At 38.9% G+C, this 21,690-nt stretch overlaps 1 protein-coding gene across 1 annotated transcript in view; it reads left to right on the forward strand.

Moving 5' to 3' along the window:
* LOC143156531 (dynein axonemal heavy chain 5-like) overlaps positions 1–21,690 on the forward strand; it is a 175,048-nt gene that overhangs the window by 53,252 nt on the left and 100,106 nt on the right. The window contains exons 36-43 of the mRNA XM_076330176.1: positions 1,502–1,768; positions 1,969–2,097; positions 2,498–2,713; positions 4,259–4,405; positions 5,984–6,156; positions 8,845–9,023; positions 16,975–17,162; positions 18,391–18,585. Of these exons, the coding sequence (XP_076186291.1) occupies positions 1,502–1,768; positions 1,969–2,097; positions 2,498–2,713; positions 4,259–4,405; positions 5,984–6,156; positions 8,845–9,023; positions 16,975–17,162; positions 18,391–18,585 (1,494 nt within the window). The remainder of the gene's footprint in view (positions 1–1,501; positions 1,769–1,968; positions 2,098–2,497; positions 2,714–4,258; positions 4,406–5,983; positions 6,157–8,844; positions 9,024–16,974; positions 17,163–18,390; positions 18,586–21,690) is intronic.

The raw sequence follows: 21,690 nt of genomic DNA on the forward strand, positions 1-21,690 counted from the left end.
TGCTGCAACAGGACAAGGGGTAATGGTTTTAAACTAAAGGGAGGTAGATTTAGACTAGATATAAGGAAGAAATTTTTTACGCTGCGGGTGGTGAAACACTGGCACAGGTTGCCCAGAGGGGTGGTGGATGCCCCATCCCTGGAATCATTCAAGGTCAGGTTGGACAGGGCTCTGAGGAACCTGATCTAGTTGAAGATGTGCCTGCCCATGGCAGGGGTGTTGGACTAGATGACCTTTAGAGGTCCCTTCCAACCCAAACTATTCTATGATTCTATTATTCTAATTTATTTTTAGGGTGGGTAACAAGCTTTGTGGATAGAGGAAAAACAGTAGTTGCTATATATCTTGATAGGCTTTTGACACTGTCATTCATAGTACTGTCAGAAAATGAGTTTTAGATTGCTGGTGTGTAAAATGCAGGCCGAAAAGTGGAATGCATAAACAGCAATAACCGATAACTAGAATATTGCACCTGGTTTTGGCCAAAGAAACGCACAGACAGATTTGAGAGAGCATAGAAGAGAGTGATAAGAATGAGGAACTATCCATGAAGGATGACGCACAAGAGAGGATTCAACAAACTAGGCTTGTTTGGCTTGAAGGAGAGGAAAAACTGAAGAGAAGACATAAGTTTAAAAAAAAACATAAAGGTTGTTCTCAACAGGAAGAAAACAATGTGTCCTCTGTATCTATGAGTATGATGAGAAGTAGCTGGTGTACACACAAGAAAGATTAAGCTTAGATATTGAAACAGAGTCACCAGTAGCGAAGATTGCTTGGAGAGGCTTCTGAATCTCCAGCATTGAACATCTTTAAACATCAGACAGACAGATGTTTTTCAAGAGTGGCATGGATATGATCCTGTCTTGTGACAGGCAAATGGCTTTGGATGGTCTCTTGAGATCTCTTCTAGCTCTCAGATAATTATCACCCCATTAACATTTCATTTGTTGTAGGTGAAGAAAGCGTTTTTAAAGTCAGTATACCCAGTGTAGAAAAATATTTATTCTCCAGCTCCCAGTATTGGGAAGAATTTGTCTCCCTTCACCTACAATACCTTACAAGTGCGGCAGCTTTAGACTATACTGTTTTTGTTTGTCAAGTATTACTACTAACAACTTACTCCTCATAACCTGTGTGGAGCAGCCATTACATGACATTGTGTATTGCTATTAGGAAGACTGTAATTTCTGAGAAGGCTTCTGTTTGAGTTTTCTGGTGTGTCTTGGAATCCTTCTATATGGACAATTTTGGTGCCCAATATGAAGTAAAAGAAATTTCCAGAGCTGTCCCATTGGACTCTTTCTCTTGCAATTTGAACTCTGGTCATTATAAGCACTGATCATTATAAGCATGACTATAAATATTCATACATTAGTCCTGCAAAGAAGACTTGGTCAGCAAGAGAAATATTAAACTGTTACTTTGTCTCATGGAATTCTTTAATTTTTAGAATTTGACAAACATGAGGAAGAGCTAATGCATTTTTCATGTACTCCAGGAAGCCAGAAGATTTCAAAACATTGATAAATCATGGCAGAGAATTATGCAGAGAGCCCATGAAACATCAAACATCGTGCAGTGCTGTGTTGGAGATGAGACTTTGGCACAACTATTACCACATTTGCTGGAACAATTGGAAATCTGTCAGAAATCACTGACTGGGTATTTGGAAAAAAAACGGTTAATATTTCCAAGATTTTTTTTTGTATCTGACCCTGCTCTTCTGGAAATCCTTGGTCAAGCATCTGATTCCCACACTATTCAGGTACAAGTAATAAGGCAATAATGTTCTTATGGTCACTATTAGTAAGTGAGGACCATGGAGGATTTTGTTATTTAGTTGAGAGAATTTCTTTCACTTATGGAAAGATTTATAGAATCTTCTAATACCGGATTTAAAGGCAAAGTAAGAATGCCATATCAGATCAGTTTACATAGGGGTTTTTTTTTCTGATTCTATTGTAGGCACATTTATTAAGTTTGTTTGACAATGTTAACCGAGTGGGATTTCATGAAAAAAACTACGACCAGATTTTATTGTTTGAATCTCAAGAAGGAGAACAGGTCAATATTATTGAACCAGTTTTAGCCCAGGTAATGGAAGTATATATTACAGTTTTTCATTACTTGATTTAAAGTAGATTTATGTTTTAGAGACCAACAGTATCGCATCATGCTATTATTTGACTACCTGAATGAAAACCACCTAATGTGAACAGCAAGAGCAAAGGCCAGAAAGGGCAGGACATTTGTGTCATTCTGTAACGATTACTTTACTTGTTTTTTCAGCAGTACTGATGTGAAGTGCCAAATCCATCACGTATCTCTGGAAAGGCAGTGGAGCAGAAGGAAGAGAGGAATCTTTTAAAGATTAGAGAATAACAAAGAGGGAAATGGGAGTATGAAGGACTGAGAAAAAAGTCGCGTAGGGCTTTTTCTCCTTGTGAATTATTAATGAACTAATTCTTTAAAAGTACTTTCTTGTTTATTTCAGGGAAATGTGGAATTCTGGTTAGGTCAGCTGCTGAATGGGATTAGGAAAACAATCCACACCATCATTAGAGAGGCATCAATGGCCATTAGCGATTCAGGATTTAAGCTGTATGACTTCCAAGCAATGTTTCCTGCACAAATAGGACTTCTGGGAATTCAAATGATCTGGACCAGAGATGCAGAGAATGCACTGAACAGTGCCAAAACAGACAAAAAGGTGGTATTTAATGAATCTTTGGGGATTAATTAAAAGCATTGTTTGGAACAGCACGTATTGTGAAAAGTTAAAAGTAACGTGTAGGAAAAAGCACAAAATACTAGTTAAGTAACCAGAATACCAAATAAACTAACAGGAAAAGAGAATGATAAAAAATGTGTTAAGAGGTCGCATCTCTTCACCATCCCCCAGCATGTGCTTTAGAATTGTTCCTAATCCTGAGATTTTTTCTATTGTTCTGTCAGCTCAGTCATCTTGGGAAGGGACAATTTCTCAGTTTGGGAATATAGGGAATCTTATCCTATTACTTTCCCAAAATCAAATTTGGAAAGAAATAAGAGCTCCCAAAATTTGGGGAAATAACTGTGCTTCGTGGGCATTGGTCTACTGTAACAGGGTGTATTAGATTCTTCAGTTGATGAGCTCTTTTTTTAGGGAAGGGAGAGAATAGAAGCCATTTGAGAAGGTGCTGGTTTAATCTCAAACACATAGAGAAGATACTGTTAACACCAAGGTGTTATTACTAACACTGAATCTATGAAGGAGGAAGGAGAGGATGTGAACTAAAGAGTTGCAAATTACCATTAATCAAGATTATACAGTGTGATTGGACTAAGAACTAGTAACACCATCCTACCATAAAAGTAAATGCAGGGGAATGGTACCATGCTATACTTTGATACTGAATGAAAACAAAGACTTTAGACTATGGAGAAGACCACTTAGTGCTACATTTTCTGCACTGTACAAAGCTTTCATTTACTTAGAATGAACTGTGTGTGTGTTTTTGGGGGGCGGGGAGGTTGTTTAGTTCTCTGATAGTTTTGCAGTGTTTTCAGCGTTTTTTTCTCAGCAAACAGTGTGAGTTTTAGGCTTTGCATATATTTATGGAAAACTAGTTTGTTTTCTCACACGTTTGGAACAGGAGTCTATATGAGCTGCCCTTTCTGAAACCTCAGCACTTTATAATTTGTTGTGTACCAGGAACATCACTGACAGGGGCTCATGCTGTTTACTTAAGTCAATATTGTATAGTCACTATTGTATTGTGTGGAATTTTGTAACAGAACCTGGTGCCACAAAATAAATTATTTTAGCATTGGCATCTAAAATTACACTACATTTTCCCCCTCCTCTGGTGAGACAATGTGATAGATCTCCAGGTTCCTGTTCCCCCTAATGAGTAGATACTACTTGGGCTGATGTGCAATACCCAAAACCGGAGACTGATGGTTCTGAAAATATGCAGGGATGCAATCAGCTGAATATGTAATGTACAGTAGAAGGAGCAGCAGTCTTGGAATAAAATCTAATGATGTGACCTGTTCACCTAGATATAACCTTATTGTACTCTGTTGGGCTAAGAATGCGTGCATGGAGGGCAGCCTGCAAATCCAAATTTAGGATTCCAAGCCTAATAAATACAAAGCAGATCATAGATGTCATGGGCCCATATGTTTGCAGATGTTTTTTGTTTTTTATTCTAAACATTGGAAGAACAAATCATGCTTGTATTAATATGGCTGTTCTTGCTACGTGGAAAAGGTAATGCACACAACAAATCAGAAGTTTTTGGAACTTTTAAATGATTTGATTGACATGACAACACACAATCTGACAAGAATGGAGCGCACAAAATATGAAACTCTAATCACCATTCATGTGCACCAGAAGGATATCTTTGATGATTTGGTAAGTTTTTGAAACCCTTTAAGGGACTTTCTGTATGGAAGTTTTTTGCGCATATTAAAAAATTATGAACAAATCTTACAATCTATTCTCTTTGAGTAGCTCTGACATTAGTGCTGTGATATAGCATATCAGATTTAGTTTGATTTCATATAGATGACATGCAGAGATAAGGGCAAATTATATATAGGTATGTTCATAGGTTTAGACCCATCATGCACAAATTCACTGTGAGCAAAAGAGTTTAATTTTTTAAATTAAACTATTTTCTCAAACTGAAAATTTAATACATTATTTAATTGAAATGTAAAAGGAAACAAAGTGCCTTTAGTATTGCTATCAATCATGTGATTTCCAGCCCAGCCTATGTGTTGATTTAAGGTAATAGTTATTCAAAGGTTAAAGCGGTGAGGCTCCATATATTTGAAAAGGGTAGCAACAGTAACCAGAACAGATATTTTAATTTTTTTTATAATTGAGTTGCATCAGACTTCCTTTAGATAAGTATATTGAATACATGAAACTATAATATAAAAATGGAAGTAAAATAACTTTCGAAAAGCTTGCATGATGCAAAGGTCAATAATTCAATACTGCATTGTTTAATTTATGCATATATGTTAGAAAGATAAAAATTAAATGCATGTGTAAAGAAAGATAGAAAATCATAAAGAAAACTACTGAAAGTTAGAAAGAAAACTGCCAGCTTCTAAGGTAGGCATGGGGTTTTATCCTCTGCCCGTAATTTTCAATTTATTTTCATAATTGTTTTCTTAATTGGACATTTCATTATCAATTAATTTAATGTCATATTATAATAAAATTGCATCACAGAAGATTGGTTAAATATAAAGGGTCTGTATGTGAAATAAAGGGGGGCAAGTCCAAAACTGGGGAAAGGATTCTTAATTGGTAGATGTAATAATATCCTTTTCTCTCAAAACGTTCTGTTCCCTGCTAAACACATTCTTTTGTGGTTGAGAGAAAGTAGAGGGAAGTGGCTGAGAATCCAGAACCTCCTCTTCACCTTACACCATGTCTGCAAGGCCAATAACCAGGACTACGTATTCTGTAAGAGGCTGGTGGTTTTGAGATCAAGTGTCAAAAATAATGAATCAAGATCTATTAATCTGCCACAAATCTAAATATGTGTGTGGCAAGTTCGTACTGAAAAATACATCCCAAATAAACAAACACACAGACATGTATACAATATATTCAAGTGTTGTCCATGATTTAGTATTTCTGTGAGTAATGGCACCAGATACCATGCAGTGTAACCAGTATTGTTACTTAGTTTTTTATGAAGTTTTCCATCACTGTTCTTCAATATCTCCGTAAGACACAATTCATAATCTCTGTACACAACTCAGAGGAAAATTGAAGTGGTCAAAAGGTTCAGAGCATGTCATAGACAGGTTTGAAAAGATAATTCTGGATGTCTTGACTCCTGACAGGTTCTGTGCTCGTTCTTCCAGCTCTAGAATTTATGCATAGTAGACTTCTTTTCTGTATGGAATTTAAGATGAATTTGTTATACTGTTTCATTTCTGTATTAATGATTTTTCTTTTCCATTATAGGTCCGTATGAACATTAAATCTCCGTCTGATTTTGAGTGGCAAAAACAGTCGCGATTTTATTTTCTTGAAGACTTGGATAAATGCGTTATCCAAATCACTGATGTAGAGTTCACCTACTGCAATGAATACTTAGGGTGTACAGACAGGCTTGTTATAACTCCTTTAACTGACAGGTAGTTATAAAAAGAATGCAGTGCATAGTACTGGAGCTAAGACTTAATTCCTTTGATTTAATTCCTTTAACTTTCACGAATTCTTTCTTTGGTTGCACTCTAGTGCTGCAATATCGGCAGTGAACAGCAGAGGCCAGTGCTTATATATTCATCTAGTGAAAGCAGGCACCCCTAGGAGGGGTCTTGAATTCTCTTTTGAGTGTTTGCTTGAGCTATATGTGCTGTGGTAGGCATTGAAAAACTTACTTGTGCTCAAGATAAATATAGCTGAGTGCCATACGCTTCACCAGCCTAAACAGAGTGGATCTAAAAAACAATATATTGCTGCGTTCAATAAGGTAGTAGTTGCATGAGAATTTGGGATTATGGCAAGTGATTCATTTGAAGTCACCCTAGAGGAGAAAGCAGTAACTCAGGACATAGCATTGAATAATTAGTGCCAATATGGTTTTAAGCAAGGCCTATGGAGAATTATGGGACTACAAACACAGAAGATGCTCTGAGGGCAAAACGTAAGGAGAACTTTTTATTGGTGGAGTGTTAGTTATTGGATGCATATTTTCCTAAAGTACTTGGTACTGCTTCAGCTAGGCAAGAGGCAGATGTATTTGCTATGCCAGAGCTTGTTCTTTTAAGTGTGGATAGGAATGTCAAAATTCTGTGCATGTTCAGTCATTTGTTGTTTGAAGAATGACTGCTGGCCAATTAATTAATTGAATCAACATTGAATTAATTAATCAACATTGAATTAATGTTGGAATTGTCTTTGCACTCTCTGTGCTACTAGATTTTATTTACTAGTGAAATTTCAGACTTTTGCCAATTTCTGAACCAAAATTATGCCCAGTGAGCTGTTTAAGAGAGCCAAAACCCAATGCTTGGATACCTGGCTTTTAACATGTAACATACATCTGCCAAATTCTATGTTACGTACCCTACTATTCCTATGCTAGATAGAGATCTGTTTGCAGCAGTAAACATGCAGTTGATTAGTGGGTATGGCAGCACTACCACGCAGACAATATTTTTGCCCACCAGGAGAGACAGTATCAAGAAAATGTTGTCATTCAAAATTTGTTCACAGAATTAAAATGCAACCTAATTGGTTAGGGATTGATTCAAGCTGCTATGTCACACGAGATTGAAAACTAGCGCAGGGTGACATTGTTGAAGAAAATGCATCTTTTGAATGAGTTTAAACTATAATAATAACAACAAAAAAGAACAGAGGTATCTGTCTTTGGGCAAACCTAGAAGAGCCAAACAGAGCTGCAGGGATTGGTGGCTATCCACTGTTATATACTGAAAGAGTATTTGAAGCAGAGATGTTTTCTAGTGTTGGCATGGGAAACTTATGTACCTAAGCAGCGTTGCATAAGAACAGATTTTATTCCCCTTCTAGGCTTTTTCCATTTTAATATTTTTAATATTGCTGTATGGACTTGTGTGAGCTTCTGACAATTTTCAGGTAATGATATCTTTGCTTTCCATTAATCAACTTGGAGTCAAGTGCTGTTTGGCTAATGATTTTGTGTTCAGAAAGATTCCTGAAGCACATGATAAATACACACTGGCAGTAGTACATTACATTAAGATAATGGGACTGAAATTGAATGCTCCTAAACATCATGTCAGACACAGACCACGTCGTGGCAGATACAAAAAATGAAATGCAAGTTATATTTAGGACTTGTTCTATGTATACAGTTTGTCCTTACCTCATTTGCAGTAGCAGAATTGTTAGGAGTGGTATTGTTTCTGTGTTCACTGAGTGGCTGTTAACTGATTACTGAGTAATAAGGTGATAAAGCATTATTATTACTATTATATTAGAATGAGTACTGTATTATTTTATAGGAAGTGTACTAGCTGGTATCATTTGGGTTTTTTCAGCGCTCATTTTCTCTCCTCAGATATATCATAAAGCTATTGAGTTTCACAGTGTTAAAATGGGCTTACTGGGATTTTGGAGCATTGTAGGTTAGAACAGCAGTCTTTCTACACCCTTCAGTCGTCTCCACACCATCTGGGGAGGTGAGACTTAAACCCGGGGATGTCAACCCAGGATGGAGGCTGAAGCAGAAGATGATCCTAGGACTCATGGGTCCCTCCTCTTTCTCCATTGCCCATTACAATCTTCCCTCTGGTCCATTCCCCTCCTGGAACTCAAAGACCTAATGTGTCTGGCAGCATTGCTCTGGTTTGGCATGCTGGTAGGGAAATGGCAAGAACAGGAGCTGCTTCCAGCCTCTGTGCCTTCCTATTGCCAGATCAGAGAGCCCATCTGGGGAGAGAGTATGAAGATGGGAAAAAAGGCAGAAACCCAGCAGGTCTAGGTGCTGCAGCATAAGGCTGGGTCATGGAGGGAGGGTGTATGATTAGTGTGAGAAAATCACAATACTACAGTATTTTGGTATTCAGCATTTAGAATTGGCTTGTGCATTTCCTGGGCTGTTGTAGTCATTGCTGTGCTGGACACATGCTTTTCTGCAGGTGGAGCAAAGGTAGTACCTGGTAACTCAGCTTCACGGTGTGCAAAGGGGGTGACTGAGGACTTACCACAGGGAAGCACACCCATTTCTGCCCCCTTCCCCAGCTCTGTGTAATACAACTGCTGTGGTTACATTAACAGACTTCAAGTAATTAATAGTAGAAAAAGATTAATAGAGCTCTTTGTTCTGTGTCTAGGTGTTACATCACTCTGGCACAGGCACTGGGCATGAGTATGGGTGGTGCACCAGCAGGACCTGCAGGGACAGGGAAAACAGAGACAACTAAAGACATGGGCAAATGCCTGGGAAAGTATGTTGTTGTTTTCAATTGTTCAGACCAAATGGACTACAGAGGACTTGGCCGTATCTATAAAGGTAAGAAATAATCTGGTTTGTTCATTTTAGAGTCACAAGTTTTTGTCTCTTCACTAGTGAGTTAGCAATGATTAGTAGGGTATTTTCTTCTCTGTATCCTCTTATTTCCAGACGCTCATCAACTTTTCTTGATACTTGATTATTTATTCTTTTTTCCCCTTTTTTCTTCCTGCATGCTTTCCAGGGTTTTTTTTTATATTCTTGGAGGGTGTTTCCTATCTTTGTCCTCTTTTCTGTTTCCCTTTTAATCCTTGCTACTTAATTTCTTTATGCCTCTATCCCACCCATCCCAATGGGGAGGATATTTAGCCCTCCCTTGCCATTTTTGTATCAAGCAAGACAAACAAATACAGAGCTCGGTGATGTTGTGCAAGGCAGGGAAACATGCAAAGTGGTACAGTGTCTTATTTTGAACTCTAGAACTTTTTTGAAACCAAGAAAATGAGATAGTGGTTAAACTCTGATAACTTTTCATGATAAGCAGAGCTTTGAAGTCAGTTTTGCAAACAGTGATCAGGTGATCCAGTATCTATGGACTCCATTATGTCGGTTTTCTTGTATGTAGCTACTATTGGTTGTATGGACGGACAGACCACAGAATGCCACCATTTTCTGTGAGTGGTGGGCTCTTAAATCTAACACAAGGTATCATAAACATAATTTTCACTGTTGTGATTTCTCCTGAAGGTTAAAATATAACCTGGAGATCATTTCTAGTTTTAATTAAGAAGCCAGCAAAGGTGGCCAAGATTTTAATAGAACTAACTTTTGTCTTTGGCTTCTTATTTAAGAGCTTAAAAGTATCCAATTAATCTTTTCTAATGGAGATAGATAGCCTGAAAGGCATGCCAGGTTTGGATTAAGGTGATTTTGTAATTAATTGTGAAAAGATTTTCCATATTTCTCTCTTATCTCTTCTGTGGTCTTACTGGGTTTGTTTGTGGCTGAGTTAGATCAAGATGACCAATAGTACATATTTGGGAAGAACCGAGTTAAAAGCAGTACTTGTACTGACTTCACTGGACTACTGTTCTTCCTCCTAATCCTTTTGTTCTTTTACAGATATTTTTAGGCCTCATTAACTTGTTAACTTTCTTCAATGGCCATATCAAAAAGAGGGAAATGGGAAGAAGTAGAGCAAAGAAAGAAGGGAAAAAATTATTTGACCAGTTTGACAAGTTTTTCTAATCATGGCTCAGAAGTTTTGTGGCTGTCTATGCATTCTGCAGAATGCCCTGCTTCTCACTAATGGAACACATTAGCTCCATTTATAAGAACATGAAAATAGATAAGAAAGAAACATTTCCATTCTTGCTTTCTTCGCCTCAGCCAGCCTCCATCCCCTATTCCTCTGAGCCATGAGCCATGACAGAAGAGATACACTGAGCTTCGAAAGGGCACTGGTCTCTCTCTTTCTCTCTCTCTCTCTCTCTCTGAGGCATGCTCATGTCTGTTGCCTTCCTTCCTAACTGGGGATTTCCCTAGTTGGAGCTGCAGTAAGGGGCCAGCCTGGAGCAAGCAGGATAGCTGGAGAAAACAGTCAAGGACACACTGCTACAAAAAGCGAGGATAAAGTGCCCCCTGCTAGAGCAGCCCTATCATTTCCATTCCAGGAATCTGAGGTAGTGCAGTAAATGTGGAAGCAGCAGATGGTAGAGCTAGTGACCATCCTTAGCTCTTGTGAGAGTTTAATCCCCAGTCCTGAACTGGTCCCATGAAGAGCCCACTCTTCTAGCTAGATGTTCTGCTAATGCCACAAAAATGGAAAGTTTGATCACAGTCTTCATTTAAAGCATTAGGCAGTCTTCTAGCTAGTCTTCTAGCTTTAGCTTTAGCTTTGGTCTTTTTAGGTGAATGCAGGCATTCACTGCCTTGGAGAAGGCTGAAACTGGCTCGGTGCTCCTATGAGCAGTGAGGGCAGAAGACAGGTTTCATAGTATCCCATTAAATTACACTGGGATGTGGGTTAAACTTTTGTAGGAGCTGGTGACTTCTGTACTGAATATACTGCGTTATTGTAGTCCTTACCTGAGGTAAATACTGTGTTTATAAGCAAGGCCAGATCATTACATATCAAGAGAGAAGATCGTTACCTAGTGACCAGAAGCTATGGAAAGCTGCTCATTTATATAATACCAAACAAACAGAGGAACATTTCTAAGCTAGAAACTGAACTAGCTGAATGTGTGAGTACCTTCAGTCAAGGTCACAAGTTTCTCAAAGCACGTCTTGTAACTTCCAGATCTTTGGGCCAACTTTTAGTTGCATGTCTTTTATCGTGCTTGCAGACTTTTAGTGTCCCAAGTTTATTTTACTTGTTGGTAATAAACAGAAGAGGGCTGGGACCAGCTTGATGTCTGACTAAGCATGAATATGCCCATAACGTCAAGCGCAGTCATCTGCTGGGTCTCTGCTGTACCTGCAGTTATCCGTCCAGAGGGGGGATGTCAGCCTTTGTTTCTCCTTGGAGTGGGCTTGTCTTTGATCTCACCAAGCTGTTGTCTTTTTCCTCTCTGCTCCTTCTGTGAGAATGTTTGCATCTCTTTATGTTACCACCTTTTTTCCCCCGACTCCTTGGTGATTTCACTTCTTTGTATTAAACAGTTACTGATTTGTGTCAACCCAGACATCTAGCCTCTGTATCCTTGCTTTGTTTCTGCCTTCTTATCCTGAGCAGTTTGGTAACTTATCCTTTCTCATTTCAGATTGAGGCAATAGTGATAACTGCAGCTTGTCATTGCCTTCTTTTAGTAAAATGGGGCACAATTGTTGTGTCTAAGAACATGAGCTGAGTTTTAGGGCTTAGCTTCCTTTGTCTGTTGTTTTCTATAAGCTGACCATTTTCCATGTAGTATTGTCATCATATGCAACAAAAGCTGAGTAATATTGTGTAATGTGTCCTTGTTATCTGGCTCCCTCGTTTAATGGCATACTATTGTTCAATAAGAGTTAGAAAAGATCCTTATAGAACTCAACAAATTGGTACTCAGGCGACCATGATGCCTGTGACTGCTTACCACAGTCAATTTGCTGGTGGGATGGTGTTGCCTGGGAATTAGGTGATAGATCCCGCTGAATAGAGCCTGGATAGGGTGATTTTTTTCAGCATTCATCAGACTGTTGTGTGTCTGGGAGGAAAAGTAAGATTCTGTTCTTACATAAGTCACTGATGCTTTCATTTGTGAAGGGCACCAGTTGCTTTGGACTTATTTTCACAACTTGGAAGGGCCTGGCTTGGAATCACAATTTTTATGTTGAAACGTCTTTAAGATATCTGGTATTTCTTGAAAAGAATATATATATATATACTGAAGTCGGGGAAGGAAATGAGCTCTTTTTTGGTTTAACAGGAGGAGCAAAGTGAGTTTAGAGAAAGATTCTTTAATGTGTGTGAGATCTTTAATGGAAAAGAAGGATGGTTCTTCACAGCTGTAGAAGCGCTTTCATGCAGACTGATAAGAGAGTTCTCATGAAACATACTACATATTTTAGTGCACACCTTGAGAAATTCTTCAGAATTCCACGTCTGTGATAGGCTTTGTACTCCATCATCAGTGTTCTTCTGAACTTTTCACTTCATCTGGTGTCGTGGGTCAAGTTACCAGATATTAGCAGATTTAGCAGTGAGGAGAAAAAGGGGGTGTGGAGGTGGTATTGTCATGTCTGCAGCCATGTTTCCAGATTTTTCCTGTAAGGACAAGAAGTTTGATCTTATGAATAAAGAAGTAGAAAAATATAATATAATGTAATATAATATAATATATATAACATAACAATATATTGTGTGCTATAAAATTATAATTTAAAATTCTCCTGGTTGGCTCAGAGCTGAGGTTCTGTATCCCTGTTTCTCTCTCTTCCTGTCTCTTTCGTTTTCCTGTGTGACTCCAGCTATTCACAGACAGATGGTCTAGTCAAGATGTCCAAGGCCTGGACTTTCATCTTTGATAGTTTTATTTTTGAAATTTGAACCAAAAAGTAGGTTCAGATATAACTGGTCATCTGACTTGGACCAGAGGTGACACATGAAAGTACCAGGGAAGCAAGTGAGAAGGTGAATTTTCAAATTTTCTATTATATCAAATTCAGTGTTAAAATTGCCCAGGAATAGCAAATCAGGGGTACTTCATCACTGTTACTGGAAAGTGTTACTGGAAAGTGTTGGTGAATACCCTTTAGGAAACCTTGGTTTATACTTATAAACCTTGGTTTATACTCATCTACAGACAACCACAGTTGCAAACAAAGTCGTGTTTGCTTTGGTTCTGTTTTCTATAGTTACAGTCAAACAACTCCAGTCTTACCTGAGGTGGCTTTTTGTGATTTGATAATTAATGAAATATTTAATGGAAGATTTGAAATTTATCTTAATTCAGAAGGTGAATAAACAGGTATGGAGCTCTCTAAATTCTTTCAGGACCAATGAGTACCTTGTAGCTTACTGCTTCTGGGCTACACTTTGGCTAGACAGAGTTCTGTTTTAGTAAAATTTGCTTTGAATTATGTCACTATAGTTCTACCCCTGTGTAAAATCTTAAGAGATGTGTCATTTCAATACAAAAGAGAGTTTATAGCTGCTTTTTCATGATTAGTTACTGCACTGTCATACTATTTTTAGGCAGACCTCCCAGTGCGGAGCAACACATAGAGCCTCTTGGGTCACCTGGCAGAACAGGGGTTGTCACAGTAGGCTGCAAAATAATTTCTTCGTGTGTGGGGCCCTAGTACCTGCACTGGGGACTGTGGCCACAGTGTAGCGTTCAAGGGTCAGGCCATCCAGCTGTGTCTAGGCCATAGGGTCACTGACATGGAAAGGGACATGGAACTGCATTGCAGAGATGCATTTTGAAGTAGCTATGCTGTGTGATTCATGTATCGTGAGGACCAGATTTGTAGGATATCTGTCCTGATTTGCGTGTGTGTTTGTCACATTTCTTAGACGTAGTTAAAGATCTCTTTAGTCTTTTCCTTTATTTTCTGCTTTTACTCCATTTCTGTATTTGATTACCATACTGTGTTTTGTGTGGGGACAGCAATTAATGCACAGCATGACAGGGCACAACAAAATTATGTTGTCTCTAAGCTGTTAACGCAGCTAACAGTTTGCTTGCTGTGCCTTTGCTTGTGTGTGGGTGTATGCATGTGTGTATTTTCTCTCCTTTTTCTTTTTAAATGCCACCAGAATGAAATAATTTTGCAAGAAATGAATTTATTCAAAGCTGTGGGATATTGGCTTTGCCTGAGAGTCAGGTTTCCTAACTCCGTGCAGCAGGTGGCATTACAGAACAAGTGATTTTTTTTTTCCTTTCCCAAGGAAAAATTGTTTGGCTAGAACCTCACCTTCCCATTCTGTAGAGCAATGAATTTTAAAAATCTTTAATATAGGGATAGTAAATGTAAGAGACAATATTATATGGAACAAAGTCCCTTTCTTAAAGAATGTCCAGCTTTAGGGCTTTTCGTTGTTGTAGCCAAAAGAGTAGATATTGATGTTTAATAAACAAAGTAGCAAAAACTTTCTTTTTTTTTTTTTAGAATGGATCCCAGTAGTCATGTAACACATGTAACAAAAGGGGCCAAATGTATTTGAAAAATCTCTGCAAGAATTTTTCATCAGGGAGCAGCAAGAGTGGGGCAGCTCCACGAGGGAAGACAAGCCAGGAGCCAAGGGTGACCACCACACAGGCAAGGGCAGGGACTTCACTGACCAGGGCACAGTCCCACAGTGCCTGAGCAGGGCAGGTTGGTGACAGCTTGTTCCATCAGCTGTCCAGTGACCATCAGACAAGGTGAAATAACAAGCTGCGTCCAGGGTCCATCTAGGAAGTTCAGTCAGAAACAGCAGGAGGCAGGGCTGGAGGTAAGACTATGGATAGTTCTGGGGTGCTCCAGGAAGTTCAGTCAGCAAGTCAGGATAACAGGAGATAGGGCTGTGCCCAGCCCTACATACAACATAGCTCAGGCAAAGACTGAAGACTTAGACCTGCCTGAGCTGAAATGGAGCTCCTGGACTGGAGGACAGTGTGGGTAGGAGCCCCAGGTAAGGCTGGTCAGGGCAATTAAGGCCTATCGGTATATCCAGGGCCCTGATATTCCTCATACAAGAGGGAGAACTTTAGTTAAAGGACCTGCTGCCACACCAGTGAAGTCAAGGGACATGCTTCATTTGTTTTTAAAGACAGTAGGATTGAGTCTTTCATGTTTTAAATTTGGTACCTGGCTATAGAATTACTTTAATCGTTGCTTCATTATGGCATTGTGGTATTTGTATATATTCCATTTGCTTTTAAATTTTGTAATTAAGTCCATGTGACTTTTTATTCTCTTCAAATTCTTTTCTTTTGGAGCATGTTTTTCCTTATAATATCACAGAAATTAGTTAGAAGCAGCTTAGGAAAAAGATTACTCTACATATGGAATTGAACTGAATTTCATGGGAGATCTGCAGTATTGCCCTGACTGAATCAAATCTTAAGGACCCAATTTTGGCTCTACTACCACTGTTTTTTATCTGATGTGACTCCACTGATTTTGTTGAAGAGTTCTTCCAAAATTACGTGGGTAAAAAAGACCAATCAATGCAACAATATTAAAAGAAGTCGTTAATGGGCATGAAAAAAGGTAAAAAATGAATGTAAGAATTATTTTCATATTTTTTTCTTTTTTTGCTATCTGCAAAAACTGACAAATTTTGATTTGGCTATGATAGCTGATCACAGTAGAAGATGGGACAGAGTAGAAGAGGGGCAGAGAAGAAACATAAAAGGAGCCTCAACGGGATTTGGAGTAAGATGAGAGTTCCTAGAGGAACATCTTAAAGAGCAAGAGAAGATCAGACAAGGAACAGTAGACTCCATTACCTTAAGTGTCTTAAGGAATTAACATTACACATAAACCACCCCTTGATTTATTTTACTAGTGCTATAGGCATTGCCATATAAAGTATGGAGATTCGGGGGAGCTCTGGGCATAGTTGTTCAACATTGCAAATGCACAAATGCCTTTTCTTGGGCATGTGCTTTATTTCTGCATTTAGCACTGCCTTCAAATGGCTTAAGCCAAACTGAGCTTCACCAGCCCAGTGGAATGAATTAAGCACCTCTGAACATTTGTTTGTAGCACCAGTTAAAGTACTGATCCAGGTCCTTGCTGGACCCAGGCAGTAGGAAATACTAGTCCGGTATGGGCTTTGGGAAGGGAGGAGATGGCATCCATGAAGTTCCTGAGCAGACTTACTAGCCTTTGTCTCTTGTGAAATGGACATGGAATAGCAGGGGATTACGTAGCTTTCCCGCTACTGCTCTGGAAAGCTGCCACTGTAGACTCCTATTTCAATCCTGCTAACATGATACAGAAGAAGGAGTACTTGACCCTTCCAGAAGACATGCATTTCATGATGTTTATGGATACTAATGTCTGTCCACAACTCCATGGCCTGTTCCAAATAACAGTTTTAAGTGTGACATCAGATTCCTCTCTCTTGGACAGCAATTTTTGACCTATGAATTAATTGTTCTAAAATGCTACAATGCTTCTGTCACAAATGTAGTGATTTCTGAATTTGATTCTGTGCTTTTCATTTAGGTAGGTGTCTCTCAAGCTCATCTTTGACAATTTCACCCCCTGCCTAGATGAGTTTCCATGCTATATGCATGTTTATGCTTTGAGGTACTATATACAATATTATTGAACACTTCCTGCCTTATGGTTGCTGTAGAAGTGTAGGATTCTTTGTAAAGAAGTTTGTATATCTTTCTTCCAAGGGTTAATTCTTTTTCTGGGTGTCATTAATGCACAGCCCAATTTATTTTGAGTTCTCGTTTTACGCTGTGTTCATACTCTGTTCTTCTCATGTTACATTAAGTTATATAGAATATGCTGTATTTTAGATATAAATTATTCTTGTTTGATCTGATATTTTAACAAAATATTTTTCTTTTTGCTTTTTTAGGTTTAGCCCAGTCAGGTGCATGGGGTTGCTTTGATGAATTTAATCGCATTGAACTTCCAGTTTTATCAGTAGCTGCTCAGCAGATATATATTGTACTTCACTGTAAGAAAAATAAGAAACCTCAGTTCATTTTCACTGATGGCGATGTTGTTGACATGGACAGAGAATTTGGTATATTTCTGACTATGGTATGTGTGTCAATATGTGTAAATGGCATCACTGTGAAAAATCTTTTATTTAATTTCTATTTAATTTCCCATTGAAATTTCCCTGTTGAAATCATTGGAACTGTCTGTTAGAAAATAGTGAATACAATTTGAACAATAATTCGATCAAATAATAATGATGATATTTTCTCTTCCCCGTATTTTTAACAGGAACTTAGGATTTGGGGTATGCAATTAGCATTAACTACATATTTTAAGGGCTTTTTTAGTTGAATATTTGACAGATTGAGACTAAACCTAACCATCTCATATTTTTAGTCAAAGTCTGTCAAAATAAAACAGATGTAATTGACCGCTGCAAGGACTACTGTGGTTGGTCTGGTCAGTATTTCACCACCTGTGAAGAACTTTTGACCACAATCCTTCTGTATGACAGCATGAAGGAAACCACCCTCACTCTGGTTCACTGGCCTCCTGAAGATTTATCTTTGGTGCCTGTGGACTGCCTCTAGCAGTGCAGGAGGCAAAGAAGTGGGAAAGCATAATAATACCTTAAAAGCCTCTTTGTATCTCCCCCTCCTTAGCTGTAGGCTACATATCCGCAACTCAGAATGGAAGCATTTGTCTTTATTTCAAGGTTTCCTACCTTTGAAAAGGTGTTAATATTATCACTTTAATTTGAAAAAGAGGACAAATTAGTGGCATACAAAGGCCAGTGGGAAGGCAGTTTGGAAACAGCTGGAAGAGTTTAAGAAGTTATCACAGCATAGCCAGCGACCACTGTTCTCACAGCTGAGCCATGCAGTAGTCACATGAATGACTTGGACATCTTCAGTGAAAGGTCAGATCCGTTAGTTTAAATTCTGCTCAGTAATGGCTTGCACTGCTTGACTGACTTTGCACTGAAATGGTCTGGGAATGCTCACAAGGGATGGTAACCTCAAGCACTGGAACGCTATCAAGACCCTGAGGAACTAACCATTTAAAACAGCTCCAACAAAACATGTAAGTGGTTGTCCGTCTATGTCTGTGTGTCTTGGGCATCTCCAAATAACATGTGTGATGCCGCATACTTCATGAACTGCAGTATTTAGGCAACTGTGTAGTGATGTGTAATTGTGACGTGCTCAAGTTACCCTTTGCAATCTGGCATGTGCTCCTGTGTTTGCCAAATAATTATCAGAAAAGATAAATCTTCCTATCCTGCTTTCATTATATAATATTTTATTTTATATTTTGCATTTTTCAGAACCCTGGCTATGCAGGACGACAGGAACTTCCAGAAAATCTGAAGATTCAGTTTCGCACAGTTGCTATGATGGTGCCTGACCGTAGCATTATTATGCGAGTCAAGCTGGCAAGTGCTGGTTTCCGAGACAACCAAGTCCTTAGTCGAAAATTCTATACACTCTACAAACTCTGTGAAGAGCAGTTATCTAAACAGGTAAAATAAATATTTGTCCAGCTGTAAGCTGTCACTGGAAGGGAATGTAGAGAATATACTTTCATAGAATATATAATTATCTTGACACTGATGAACCTATTCATTTTTTAGGGTTTTCAGTTTCAGGTTCTAGAAACAGAGTCAGAAATCATCATGTTGTTTTTATTTTTCAAACTACTTTGTGTAGTAAAGGAAGTTTGATTTGTGATTTTTAAACATAGTGCAGCTATTGGAGAAGTTATGAGGAACGGTGCATAGTGCTCTGCTGAACTTTGTAGAGGACACATTTTTCAGTCTCCTCACTTACGAAGACTAGACCTATTGGAGAAACAGTGTAAGAATTGTAAATAACTGAGGAATGCCTAGAAGGCACTGTTTTGTTGAGTGCTACCAGAAAAGTGCTATTCTGTTTACTATTTAAGTAGAAATGAAGAATAAAGCTGCTTTTAAGAACAGAACTAGTTGTTGCCTTTTGAATGCCCTGTGCTGGCTGTCCACTAGAGGGTCTCAAAGAGAGATGATATGAATGGTAGGTAAGTTGCAGCTCAAATGAGAAGCCTGCTTTGGTTGGATCCTAATGAACCTGGGCATATTGACTACATTCTCCATTATATTATTTCAGTTCTATATCACATATTTGTTAGTGACTATGTTGACTTCCATGTAGAAATCTTGGACTACAACCAGAATAAGATAATGGTGCATCATATTGCCCTTATTATTTCAGAGTTAAAAAAGTACAAATCTGGATTTTCTCTTCCTTTCTCCATACCTCTGTAATTTCACTCTCAATATATATAACCAAACTGGATTCCAATTTTCGTTTCTCTCAGGTTTCTTTTTCTTGGAGAGTTTTACTCACCAGCTTTATGTTGTAGACTGGCTTCTGAAGGGTCATATTTGCTACTGGCTTCCCTGTAATATTGCCCAGGGTGTCTCCATTAGCCTTCAAATTAGTTTTTAGGCAATCTGAATCACCCTGTATTGATCTAGCATCACTAGTGTTAGTCCATTTGTTGCTGTCCAACCTACTCTCTCAGTCCTGTCATCTGCCTGTATTTTATAGTTACCAGGCTTATAGGCTGCATTTGTCAGAGGATCATTTTCCAAGAGCTCTCTCTTAAGTGGAATTCATGGACATTGTTTAGGAAAATTTGTATAGGCACAGTTTCAGCAGTTAGCAACATAGCTTGTCTCCAGCATATTGAATATAGATCTCTCTTTTTTCCCTCAGGCTTGGCCTCAGTAGGATTAAATTTTCTCATTGCCTCAGTTTGTGTGTTCATTTTTGTCCTGGACATGATTCTTTCCTTCACTGTGGAAGAGACATTTAAGCAGGCATCAGAAATTTGGCTGTCTACCTCTGCAAAAGTGCTTTGCTTATTTTGTGTTGGAACTGTTTCACTCCTGGACGGAGTACTTAAAAATAACACACACGCCCAAACAAAACTTAACTGTATACAAAACTTACTTTAAGTATCTTAACAGTGTACAACATTTTGTACATGACCATTGCTGCATCTGCACGAAGAGTTTCTATGTGTAGTTTGGTCATTTCTGCAGCAGAAACTGCCCTGGAGTCTCTGAGACAGCAAGTTAATCAGCTGTCTGATTAACTCAGCATGTTAATCAACATATTGAAGCATATAAGTAGTGCTTATCAGTTGGCCTAGGGATCATAGGAACTGCCTGGAGGACTCTGTGGAACTGTCTGAAATTCTCATCTGGAGAACTCCTGTACCAATTAGTGAAATGCTTTGTTGTGAAGGCACGTAGCTCAATTATCTTTTCTCAGGTCTGTCCTTTGCCTCATCTATGCTGATGCTAGCAAGGGAGTTCCTTGCTATTAATTAATGGAAATTAATGACCAAGTGCACTGGGTGTGCACATGGGTACAGCCCTCACACCCAGCTACATCACAATTATATATTTGAATTTTATGCTTATATCTCATTTATAACTTAAATTCCAGAGTTCTTACTATAGAAGCCATAATGTCTGTGGGGAACATCTTCCATGTGTATTTAGAATTTCTTCAGGACCCTCTAACATTTCTCCAGTATCCATCAGGGAAGCCTGCTATGCTGATCTTCACTCCTAGTGATTTACATTGTGAATCGTGATTCCATACTCTGTTATATGAGCCAGGAAGCATAGCTTTCTGCAAACCCATGGTAGTATGCTAGTTTGTTCTGCCTGTGCCTGTCAGCAGCCCTTTGGACAGTCCTGCTCTTGTGTAAATCCATTATATACAATTATAAAATCAGAGAACTGAGTTTGGAAGGGACCTCTGGAAGTCAATTAGTCCTATACTTGTGCTCAAAGTGGGGTCAAATAGAGCAGGTGGCTCAGCACCTTGGCTAGATGACCTTTGGCTAGATACTCACCTTTGAGTATCTCCAAGGATGGAGACTGCACAGCCTCTGTGGTCAAGTTGTTGAAGTGTCTGACCACCCTGCCTAGTCACCATTTTGTCTGTGAGGATATTATTGGAGACAGTGTTGAAATCTCCTGGAATGCCCCTGCCCTGCTGTGTTGCCATTCCAGCAGATATTGGGATGTGTGAATCATAGAATCTCCCTAACCCTAACCCTCCCCCAGGGAGGACCAGGGCTTGCAAAGATGAGGCTAATTCCAGTTGTCAGAAGAAAGTCTCATCAACTTGTTCCTTATCAGGAAGTTTGCAGGAGACATCTGCCACAATGTTGATCAGCCCTCTAATCCTAACCCAAATGCTCTCAACTGTCTCATCAGCCATCCTATGGCAACGCATTCCCACTCTTTCACTTTAAAGGGTAACTCCCCATCCAGCCCTCCTGGCTTGTCCTTCCTGAAGAACCTGTATCCATGCATTGCAGCACTTCAGTCTTTTAAGCTGTCCCACCACATTTCTGTCATCCCAGTTAGACTGTAGCCCTGTAACTGCACACAGAGCTCTAATTTCTTGTTCCCATGAACATTATTTTGTTCCCATGCTACATGCATTAGTGAACAGGTAGTTCAAATCGGCACCTACTCGTGCTGGTTACCCAAGAAAAAAAGTGAGAGCTTCTGCCATGTTGCTGTCCTCTCGGCCCTTCCTTATCTGCCTGCATACACTTGAGA

This window comes from Aptenodytes patagonicus, chromosome 2, assembly GCF_965638725.1.
Source record: "Aptenodytes patagonicus chromosome 2, bAptPat1.pri.cur, whole genome shotgun sequence".
Lineage (NCBI taxonomy): Eukaryota > Metazoa > Chordata > Aves > Sphenisciformes > Spheniscidae > Aptenodytes > Aptenodytes patagonicus.